The 12,635-nt window shown below is 30.2% G+C and overlaps 1 protein-coding gene across 1 annotated transcript; it reads left to right on the forward strand.

The window, feature by feature from the left end:
• Positions 1-9,597: 9,597 nt before the first annotated feature.
• On the forward strand, positions 9,598-11,879 carry LOC21412808 (mulatexin). The gene is made up of 3 exons (XM_024163964.1): positions 9,598-10,354; positions 10,768-10,921; positions 11,321-11,879. Exons 1-3 carry the CDS (start codon positions 9,616-9,618, stop codon positions 11,667-11,669), a joined length of 1,242 nt encoding a protein of 413 aa, XP_024019732.1. The 5' UTR covers positions 9,598-9,615; the 3' UTR covers positions 11,670-11,879.
• Positions 11,880-12,635: the final 756 nt, after the last annotated feature.

Raw genomic sequence — 12,635 nt, forward strand, 5'->3', positions numbered from 1 at the left:
TTAAAAATGAGGGATAAATCACCCATATGCCATCATAACGGGCCCATGTACCAATCGTAATTGGCTAAAAGCATATCGTAATTATCTTATATTGAATAATAACAGTTACTATTTAAAAACTAAAAATCGTTTTTAAATATATAACAATAAACGACTGTCATATATACCTATCATGAATAATTATATGAAAAATATTAAAAGGCACCTTAATAAACGATTGTCATTTTTACTGTTAATATCAGTTATTCCATCATAACCGACTGTCGTTTTAAACCTAAATAAGATTATCGTGAAGAAGTATATCTAACATGTTCTTTTTTTTATAGACACATCCAGTCATGCATAAACATTTGTCTGGAACAATACATGACAGTGTTTTATTTAGCATACGCTTAAAATGACTTATGGTTCCCAAAATAATAACTGTTACACATAATACAAAAAAATTACACTAATCATTTAAGTACCTTTTACGATGTGGAAAATTTCTCTCATAAAAATAGCGAGGGACCACAGAAAAAGCCGCTTTTATATTACAACATTTCAATAATGTCGTGATCAAGAATTATTGGCAATGATAAAAGCAATATTGTTATTTAGAAACCGTGACATTCATATGCTGTCATTAAAAATCATTAACATAACATTCGGTAAATGTTGTTATTTCTGTTTTATTAACATTCGGTTAATGTTGTCTATTTTTGTTTTATAAATGAAATCAAACAATTAATGAGTTTTTATTGTCAATATCTTCTTAATAATTGAATAATTTAGAATTGTGTGATGTCAATTTTTATATTTCGTAACATTAAAGCCATCATTACAAACCAAAAAAAAAAAGTTGTGATAAGAAAATAAAATAAAATACATTCTTAGAAGCCACCAACTTAATGCACTTAATTTCTTCTTTGTTTTCCCCCAGGATTAGAATACATGAAAAGAACAGTAATTTACATGTCTCAAACGTTGAAAATTGACTACTTCTATTTAGTTTCTAAGATATGTCAAAAGAGAAAAGTTCACGGATTAACTATCGGAAGCGCTAGTATCGCTATTAAGCCATCTAAAGTTGCCGGTGGAACTAACTTAAGAATAATAGAACTCTCCTCTCCAATAACCTCTCTCCACACATACTCACAAAATGCCCCAAAAATAAAATGGCTACACATTCATTAACCCTCACAATAGACCCCACAAGCACTTATATAAAGTGCCTCACTCAACATAAAGGGATTAATTAGTTTTGGGCTTACTGAGCTTGTATTAATTATGCTACGGAGGGTTTTTGGCTTAATAGGCTGACCAAAGTACTTATGAGAGAAGGAGTCTATAAATTTCAAACTAATCAATAAACCGTTATCTATCCTATTATAGACCGATATTTAACATACATGTATAAATATATTTACATTAACAAAATTATCCCTAAAATACTTTGATTTATAATAAAGCGAATTATTATTGATTATAAAAATCCTCGTAAAAATATTCCAACATCAAATTCAAACATTGAGTTCAATCACAAAATAAAAAAGATTTATAAACTAGAATATGATAATTAAAACTTGTTTCTAGTGTCAGAAACAGTTGAGGCACAGTAATCCTTGAGGAGGCAGAGGCCTAGTCCTTCGCCTTGAAGTGGGAGGGACTTGCATTTTTTCTGAGCCTGAGCATGAAATATGGAGAAAAATAGAGAATTCACTTCAGAAGACATCAAGAAATATATATTGAATATTTCTATGTGTGCGCGTGCGCGCATTGATATGCAAGATTGCTAAAGATGCAGTCAAAAGAAGTCATAGTCAATGACCGCATCTTGTATGATCTCACATCACATGCACGCAAGTGGAAGCGAAAATGTTTCTGCAATGGCAACTTTAAAATCAAATTACATAGAGCATTGTACGATAGACATGAATAACAAGAAATTTCACACATATGAGGGATCGAACAGTAGTGAACGCTCTAATTCAAGTGATCAGATGGCGGAAAGGCGAGTGTTTGATTCTACTTGGATGATAATAGTGTGAGTTAATGGAGTTGCAACGATTGATTTGGGCCATCATCACAATGACGATTACAAAATTGAGATTGTTGATTAGAGTGAATAAGCACTCTTCATTCTCAAGAAAGTTAAGGCTCGCGATCGGTTTCCCTTTCTAGTATTTACTAAAGTACTCAGGAAAGGTAATTGATGGAAAGTTAGGAGATTTTTAGCTAGGTTTTTTAGGATTATATAAGGTGATAACTGTTGAAAGAACTAATTGTCCCACATGGAAAGTGGATGAAAATGTGAAGTGGTGGAGCATTAGTGGACTCGCATGGTTTCGGCTCTCTTTTTCATGCTCGATTTGGCTCCCGTTTAGAGTGTGATGCTTGGATGTGCTAGCTACTAAAAACTTTGATTTGAGAGGGAAATTGTTGGAAAAAGTGCATGTTGTCCCACACAGAAAGTGGATGAGAATGTGAAGTGATCCATATACATGGAAGGATTCAAGACTTAATAGGTTAACCTTTTAGGTCAAGTTGGACTCTTGAAGTGTGTTGGGACAATTTCACATGTGGTGTCTCCCAAACAAGCAGTACTAGAGCCGATGGTTCGTATGGGCCAAGCGATCACACTCGATTCCAGTTCTTACGTTGCCTCCCGTGGAGAGTTGGTGGAGCATTAGTGGACTCGCATTGTTTCAGCTCTCTTTTCCATGCTTGAATTGGCTCACGTTTGGAGTGTGATGCTTAAATGTGCTAGCTACTAGAGACTTTGATTTCAGGGGGAGCTCGGTGATTAACACACACATGAGGAGGAGATTGTTGAAAAAAGTGCATGTGTATGTTGTCACATACGGAAAGTGGATGACAATGTGAAATGGTTTATATACATGGAATGACCCAAGACCTAATAGGTTAACCTTTTGGGTTAAGTTGGGCTCCTAAAGTGTATTGGGACAGTTTCACATGTGGTGTCTCCCCAATAATAAGTTTTATTTCGATTTTTAATTTTCTGTTGGTAATTCCTATTCACAAGTGCCAATTCTAACAAGAAATGTTTAGAAACTTTTTCTTCCACATGAAACTAACACAATCATCGTAGGCTTCGAAAGTAACCTTGCAAGTGCCGATTGCAAGTGCTTTTCCAGGAAGTTCTTCCGTTTTTCCAGAAAGTTCTTCCTCAAGCATCAGAATCATATGAAAATGGAGGTTCAGAAAGGGGGAAAACCCCATCTAATATTTCATAGCCTGAAAAATACTAGAATTAAGACAAAACTTTCACAGAAGTATAGTAGCTGGAATTGCAGCAAGCAATCCCTCTCACTGAAGAAACAAAATGTCAATAGCGAGTATAAATTAACACACAGATATAAAGATCATATAACATCTGCATCTATGCTCTCCAATACCAAATTATGTGTAAAAAAGAACAACAAAATTAGTTAAACACATAGGAAATGGATTTAGAGTACAAATTTATAGCATTCACTTATCTATTAGGAAATCGATTGAAAATAATTTTATAGTGTTTATTAAGATTAAGAATACTAATTTTAAATAGGTGCGAAAGAGAAGCAATCTTTGTTTTCTAGGATTTGACTTATTATTAGAAAGTTGAATCCGAAATAATGCAATTCCTTTCTTACCATTTATTAAACTTAAGAATATGGGTCTTATATATTTAACTAAAATATCTTTGTGCATAATTAAATAGCCATTGGCTTAAAATTGATATGAATCTCATAGTAAATAAACATTTATTTTAATTAATCGGTAAACAAAATTATCAGTGGAGTTAGGATTGACATTCTATTTCTAATCTGCTATATGTAGGTCCCAGAATTTTATTTATGCAAAGAGTCGCTGAGGTGCTCCTATACTAACGAAGTTATAGTTAAAACTTAGAAATGATGATTATGATATCACCAGTAATTAAACCCTTATCCTTGTAATTTATGAGAAAACTGTGCAGAATTTACTTGTCAAATATATGTTTGCTATGAGAGGTCTTAGGTTTTGTTTAATGAACTTAGCTCAAGACACCGCCAAATAAATCTACTATCTTATTTAGCTTTTGATTTTTTTTTTTCCTTTTTAGAGTAATCATAAGAAAAAAGTACATGATTTGTCATGATTTTATCTATATTTATATTTTATGTCACTTTAAAAAATTTAAGTCATCGCAATTATTAATTTTAGAGTAGAGTGACATAAATAATATTTTTTACTGTCTTGAGTGATAATTCTATTTTTTCCCTCCTAAAAGTCAGTTGGTTAAGAAAAATGTTGGACTTGTTTGATTTATAGGTTTGAACATAAGTTTAATTTTTATGAGAGAAAAAACTGTAGAAAAAAATATTTAAATAGTAGTTTACACAGAAAGGGATCCCGTGCATGTATTTTATGTATTGTAATTGTTTTAAATACTAGGAATTAGATATTAAAATTTCTTTTAGGATCATTTGTCACCTTTGAATGTGATACTCTTTTAAATTTCTTTTGTTTTTTTTTTTAAATTATGATGCCTTTGATAGCCTTTTTTTCTTTTCTTTTTTCTTTCTTTTCTTTTTTTTTTTTTTTTTTTTTTTTTTTTTTTTTTTTTTTTTTTTTCCTTTTTTTTTTTTTTTTTTTTTTTTACTTTTCTATCTTTTTTTCCTGTCTTTTTCTGTTCTTGTTATTAATCTTCTTTTCTTTTTTTTTTTCTTTTTTCCTTTTTTCTTTTTTTTTCTTTTTTTTTTCCTCTTTTTTTCCTACTTAGCGGAAAACAGTGTCAAGGTTCATTTGCTTCTTGGAATCTTTCTTGATAGCCCTTATTCACCGTCAATACATAACACTTATTTGGTAAAAATTAAAAACTGCCATATTTTTTTTATACAAAAAACTTCCATATTTAAACCATAGTAACCATGAAATTCTGAATCAAGAATAGATCAGCTTACATATATCTATATTTATCTCTCTATACTTAAAAGAGCCCATGCTCTTTCCTATGTGGCAGCTCCTCTTCTACTTTTTTTTTCTTTTTTTACTTTTTGTATCTTTATTTTTTTTTTAGTTTTAAATGTCTAGCTTTTTTTAATTTTTAAAATTTGTTAATATTTTTTTACATTTTAATTTTTTACTTTTGTTTTCAAAATTATATTGTTCTTCACTATATTCTAATAAAAGTAATTTCTTTCACATGTATTCCTATTTAATTTTAATTTTTTCAAATTCGTCTCTACTTCATTGTTTTCAGTGTAATTCTTATCATATCAAAAATTATCTTTATATTATTTTTTTATCCTAAGTCATGTTCGTTTAATTTATAATTATATATATTTTTTCCACTATTAAGTGTTCAAATTTAAAAGCCAGTATTGTTTCAACTAAAATTTTCTTAAATATGTCCTTTATATATATATATATTTATATAAATATATATTTTTTCATGTGACATAATATGCAATCAAAATGCCAATTTATTTATTTTTATATAAGAGCAAAACTCCATTTTATCTCCATCCACGTTGGTCCATGTGCTGCTCTATGTGACTTTACTTAGACCTCGTTCATTTCACTCATTTGAGTTGAGAATTTAAGTTAAAAAGTGAATTCATGTGTGAGAAAATATTATAAAAAAATTAAATTTAAATTTTTATAAGAAAAAATACTATAATAAAACATTAAGTTATAATTTAAATTAGTGAAATGGACGAGCCTCAACCTATGTATGCCCTAATCTAACATTTATAAACGCTGTAAAGTTTACTTCACCACACCTTATGGCACGTGGTTGCCATTTTGTTCCTCTCTCTTTCTTTTCTTTTCTTTTCTTTTTTTTTTTTTTTTTTGCTTTTTTTACTTTCTTCTTTGACCCACCCTTACTTAACTTTTATTTACATTATTGTCCATATTGATGTTACACTGAAATATTTTTTCTCGAAAATATCTCAACTACTGAAATAATTATTCTCAAATATGCTCTTACTTAAACATCTTTTTTCTTTTCCATATGTGCATCCTAATTAGTTTTCTATTTGATTTTTTAGATAAAAACATTTCTTTTAGTGTGTTCTATTTTAATATGAAATATAATGTTTTTAAATGCACCTCTTCGAATATAAAACATCTATTTTAGTTGTTTTTTAATCTCTTCTATTATTGAGTGTTTAAAATTAAAATGAGTTCCTGTAATAAATTTTTTAGGTGACTCACACAAGGCAATACATATGAGTAATTTTTTATAAGATTTTACCCACGCGCGGACCGCGTTGAAAAACTAGTATGAACAAAACAAGATTTCATAACAAATTTACAACTAAAGAAATTAGAATAGCGTGAAAAATAAATTATTTTTCCTCAGTGTCTAAAAGACATTAATTATAGATATTATAAACTTTCAACTATTGCAAAAATTCCATGGCCTGAATCAATCTTCAACCGTTTTAATCTCCTCTTGAAAATTTTTTCTATGACCTTGTTTGGAAATAATCAGTTTATGTGTCTGGATCCATCTTCATCTTGGTAGTTTTATATTCTGAAATTAGCCAAAAATGTGTTTAGCCGCATTACCGTTATCTTGTAAGAGAGATAGATTACATTGCCTTATATACACTTTTATTCCATGTAAAGATTTGAAAGCTTGTTAATTATTGATGAAGAAAGTGAGATTAGTATTACTATTTGCTAATCAAATCAAACTTCAAACCGAGTTTCATTCTATAAAAAGGTCCTTTTTTTTTTTGTTATTTACAGAAGTGTCTATTTAGAGCATCTTAAATGTAAAAATACCTACTTATTATTTTATATACAAAAATACCTATTGTTATACATATAAAGACGTTTATATCCTTACATAATGAAAAAAGCAAAAAATCTAATGAATCAACAAACTATCCAAATTTTTACCTCAAAAGCAAAACCTTTAACAAAACACAATAATTGCGAGAAATAACGTGCATGTTTGGAACCGTTTTTGGAAACAGTTTTCACTTCTTTTGACAAGTAAAAATTGAAAATGAAAATGAAACGACTTTTGTTTAGCAAATGTTTTGAAAACGAAAATGTAAACGAACATAGTGAGAATGGTTTTTGTGAAGGAATTAGAAAAAGATTGAAAGTTATTTTTCCTTTTTTATTTTCATTTTTTAGTACTTATTACAATATTATAATATATTAATTAAAAATTATAACCAAACACGATTTCACTTTTTTATTATACTCAAAACAATCTCTTAAAAAATTAACCAAACGCAATTTTAGAATCGGTCCTAAAATAATTCTGAAAACAATTTCATTTTTCTTTTTATTAAAAAGAAAATTATTTTGAAATTAATTCCAAACGCACCAAACACCACGCCCAGCTCTATTGTACGGAGGGCTTGCTGACCTTGAGTGTGCAGTGTTTATGGCCTACTTAAGAAATCATTCGTTACTTTTAGTGTCAGGAATGTCAAAAAATTAATCAAAGTTCATGAATTAATTAAAAGATCGATTATTAAAGTGACATAATGCTTATAATTCAGATTATTAAAGTGACATAATGGTTATAATTCAGGGTCTAGCAGCGTTAATAAATCGAAATACAATTGACTAAAAGTAAGTCTTGCAAGTGATGATCATCTTTTAAACTTTTGCAAAAACAAACCAATGGAAACATAAAAAATTATTTTAAAGATCAAAATTGTTTTTTTTTTTTTTCTTTTTTTTTAACTTTCGTAGCTCATAAGAAGGCATTACAAGTATATGACCAAGAATTTAATATGACTTCTATTCTATAACTTAATCACACTTAAAACTTAAGGGTAAATTGTCATCATTTTGACCAAGAAGTTACTGTACCAATGATCCCAATCTAAACTGATCTCAAAAGCAAATGTCCTGTCATAATCTGCTTCCATCAAAATGTTAAGCAATATTTAAAAAAAAATAGTGAAGTAACAAGTTATTAATTAGTTTCAAGGTATTATTGATCTATTTTATTGTTTAAAATCCAAAATAAAACTTCTAAAATAGTTTAGGAATATATTATATACATAATCATGATTTATCATGTATTTCTATACTACAAAACACTAATTGATTATAACAAGTAATTAAAAATAAAATTAACTTTTTTTAACAAAATAAGTTAAAAGTAACATTAATAAGATTACAGTTACTGTTTTACTTTTTTTTTTCTATTTGAGACTCAAAAATATAGTTCAAATTCAGTTTTAGATAAATTCTCAACAAAAAAAAAAAAAAAAAAAAAAAATCAGTTTTAGATATAGCTAATGTGCACGTACGTACTTGGTCCATTGTTTAGAATATAATGCAATCTACAAAGTAGCTGATGAATTAGCATTTGAAGGAATTCATACACAGGAAGCAGCCCGGTGGTTCAATGCTCCATCTTTTTGTAGGAATCTTATTGCTTGAGATAACGAAGGTCTGCCGTCGTAGTGGTTTTGCTCGTAGAGCTGCCGTTGATTACTTATGGATTTCGTCATGACGTTTTACGGGAAAGGTTTTTTAAGGAGGTCTCTAATTTTTGGATTAGATTGTGTTTTCGCTTTCTTTGGGGTTATAGGAATAAATATTGTTCTTGGAGGTGTTCGGAAGAAAGGATCAATGAGATTGTTGCTGGTTTTTAGTTTCCTGTTTCTAGTGATGTTTCTTGGAATATAATTTGTATTTTTCATTATTATTTATTAATAAAATTTGAGTTTGACAAAGGATGGGAAGAGTTAAAAGTATGTGAACCTTGTTATTCTCTCATAGTTCATTAAAAAAAAGAGGAGCATGTACTTACCGTGATATTAAAAAAAAAAAAAAAAACCCCCTACACAGCAACTTATAAATAAATAACTGATAAAAACTTTGTTACGTTGCATGAGTTGTAAATCTGATATTAAAAAAATGAACCCCTTCGCAATTATTACGATATAAGACATGAAACATTATTGGGGACATGAAGCAAAAATTATTTTCGTGTGGGACAAAAGGACCTGTTGATAAGGCCCTTTATCTATAAATTAAGAAAAATTTAAACTCAGGATAAGTTCAACTATTTCTCATAAAGTAATTCGCTATGACAAAGTCCATAATTGTAAGACCATACATATACACGTGGATAATAATATTTTATTGGTAGGTGAATATAATAAATTTTGCCAATAGAAAATATGCAAATAACGTTACTACAAATGCTCACGGTAAGTCATTCAAAAAAGAAAAAAATTACGGTAATGCCATAAAAAATGAGTTTCTAATAGATTATATTTTTCAACCATTATATTTGTATTAAAAACGTATATTACCAATATGTGCTTCTACTATAAATAAATAAATAACTCATTATCTGAATATAATTCTATAAGAATTTTCCATCCACTTTCAATCACCACTAGAGGAATCCAAATTATGGTTCAAATATACTTACCAAACAAGCCCTTAAATACTATATTGTTCTGGAGGGTTAAAAAAAAGTAATGTAAAGATGCATAATGTAGAGTTAAAAGAATGCATAAATATAGTAGGATGAGTATGATTGGCGTACGTAATATAAACAACCAACCCACAAGATAGTCTATAAATACCATGAAAGAACTTGCATTAAGCCCACTAACAGCCTCAAAAAATTTCTCGCAGAAGGAGGGAAAAATGAAGTTTAGAACTCTTTTAATCATCTTCTCTCTTGTTTTTTTGCTAGAAATTGTCTCTGCAGATGAGCCACAATGTGGAAGGGATGCAGAAGGTGCCTTATGCCATGGCAACTTGTGTTGTAGCCATTGGGGTTTTTGTGGTACCACTGCCATCTTTTGTGACGTTGATCAAGGTTGCCAAAGCCAATGTTGGAGTTCACCACCTCCGCCAAGCCCACCTCCTCCTCCACCAAGCCCGCCTCCACCAAGCCCGCCTCCACCAAGTCCGCCTCCACCAAGTCCGCCTCCACCAAGCCCGCCTCCACCAAGTCCGCCTCCACCAAGTCCGCCTCCACCAAGTCCGCCTCCTCCAATCGGCCCAGAAAGACCCGATCACCGATGTGGAAGAGCCCTCGGAAACCCTCCATGTGATCCAGGAAGGTGTTGTAGTATCCATAATTGGTGTGGCAGTACAGCCGCTCATTGTAGAGGGTCAAGCTGCCAATACCAATGTTGGAATTCTCTCCTTTCTGCTCTAATTCCAAATGGCAATAATGCTATTAGCAAGATCATTAGTAAATCCGTTTTCGATGAAATGTTTAAGCACACGAAAGATTGTCCAAGTCAGGGATTTTACAGTTATGATGCTTTCATCATTGCTACTACATCTTTCCCTCATTTTGGTACTACTGGTGATATTACAACCCGTAAGAGGGAGCTTGCTGCTTTCTTTGCTCAAACCTCTCTAGCAACAGCAGGTAAATTAATTTGTCCGTAAATAATCTAAAGTCAATGGTTGAAGATATGCAATATCATTATTGGACAACATCCATATTAATTTACAAATGATAGTAAAGGGTGAAATATATTCGAACCCATATTATTTAGTTAAAATTAATAACATATGAAGACAAATTCTCACTTAACAGGTTACTCTTTTAAGATACAAATTTAAATCTTTAAAAGGTTCAAACAATTATCAAACAATACTTGACAAACAGAAACCCTAACAGTTTGACATGGTAATCTTGAGTCGGTTGATGAAAAACAATTATCATCAATACTTGCAGTACTATTGATATTATCTCGTTAGATTAGTAATTTGTTATTTCTTTAAGAATTTTGTTATCACTTTGACACGTACATTAATGTTTGCATGTTTTATGTGTAGGCCAACGTTTTGATTCACAAGATTCATATGCATGGGGATATTGTCATATCAATGAGACCACTAATGGGAATGACAATGAATATTGTACATCTGCTCATTGGCCATGTCCTTCTGGCAAACAATATAATAGTCGAGGAGCCGTGCAACTCACTCAGTAAGTGTCTCATTCCAAAATTGACATTTAATTATTATAATAATAATTACTATTCACGAGTAGTACAACACTTCATTTCTACACATATTTATTTAGTTATGTCTTATTTACTGCTGAAAATTCTTCTACGTATTGGAATCTTACATAACATCTCTTTTTATCAAGATTAGAATTTTCAATTATATTATCACGATTAGAATTTCAACCTATCTCTTAAAATTTTGTGAAATTGTGGATGGACACATTTCACGTGGAATAAGTTCTTGGATGGATAAAAACCATGTTACTATATATGTTTAAATATTTTGGTTACATAGAAAATGTTTCTAGCTAGGTGGTTCTAATTTAGAGTTGGATTACACATTAATTGACATATGTATGTGCTTACTATATCTGCAGCAATTACAATTACGGACTTGCCGGTGAAGCTCTTGGATTAGATTTGATAAACAATCCGGACTTGGTGGCTACAGACCCAGTTGTATCATTTAAGACCGCCATATGGTTTTGGATGACTCAACACGACAATAAACTTTCCTGCCATGATATTCTCATCAATGCTAATTCTGGATATGTGATTGGTAACATAATAAAAAATTCTGGATATCAAAATGGCCTTATTACCAATACTATTACTGCTAGTATTGGGTACTATAAGAGGTATTGTGATATGTTGGGTGTGAGCTATGGAGATAATTTAGATTCTTGGTATGATCAAACGCATTTCTCGGAAGTTGCTCGCATCTAAAGTACGATGACATAAATAATGGTGGCCCTAGACAAAATAAACTGGGAGTATTCTAGATATATAGCTAGTTTGCTTCAATGATGAGTACCTAGTTATCGCTAGCTATTATATGTAATGAGTCTCCTGAGTATTGTACAAAATGGCTCGATTACTCAGTGATTGAGCTTTTTATGTTATATGATGAAATAAAATGAGCTGCCTATATGATAATAATAGCTACGCAATTTTCTTTCTCCTTTCATATATATTGTTAATCTTATTTCACAAAGAATGGTCAATATTGAATGGGGTGGTTGCTAGAAGCAAACGGCAATAAACATCAGTGTTGACGTGGTTTCCTCAGTTAAATAATTATTTGATGAGTTAGATTTATTAGTGAGTCACTCTAATTATACTCTCTATTTTAATTAACCACATATAATTTTAATATTTTTTTGAGATTAAAATATAAATTTTTTTTTTTAACTTTTATTTTTTTGTCAAAACAAAGAATAAAATAATAAAAAGAACAAATAGCTAGCCACTTCTTACTAGATATATTTAGCTAGTGAAAAATGCTTTAGTCAAAATAGTTAACCATTTAGCTAATGGTTGGAGTGGAGAGAAGTCAAAAAAAAGTTAAATCATTAGCTATTTTCACTATAAACATGAAATGTCTAGTATAGTTAGAGTTCCTCTTATATAGTCTAATTTTGAAAATTTATAAAAATTGAGCAATGTAAAAGATATTATATGATTTCTCATTTTATTTTAAGTGAGAGAGTAGTGTAAGATCTCACAAATTAAATTAATGCTTCCCACATCCCAACTAAGATACTTTTTCTATACCCTATTTAATGGGTGCGTTTAGAACTCGTTCCAAAATGATTTTATTTTTTGTATGCAAATGAAAATGAAAACGTTTTCAATCTCAAACCGAAATCATTTTTGAAATTGTGTTTGGTAGTTTTATCAAGAGATTGTTTT

The sequence above is a fragment of the Morus notabilis genome, unplaced genomic scaffold, assembly GCF_000414095.1.
Source record: "Morus notabilis unplaced genomic scaffold, ASM41409v2 Scaffold306, whole genome shotgun sequence".
In the NCBI taxonomy this organism is placed as follows: Eukaryota; Viridiplantae; Streptophyta; class Magnoliopsida; order Rosales; family Moraceae; genus Morus; species Morus notabilis.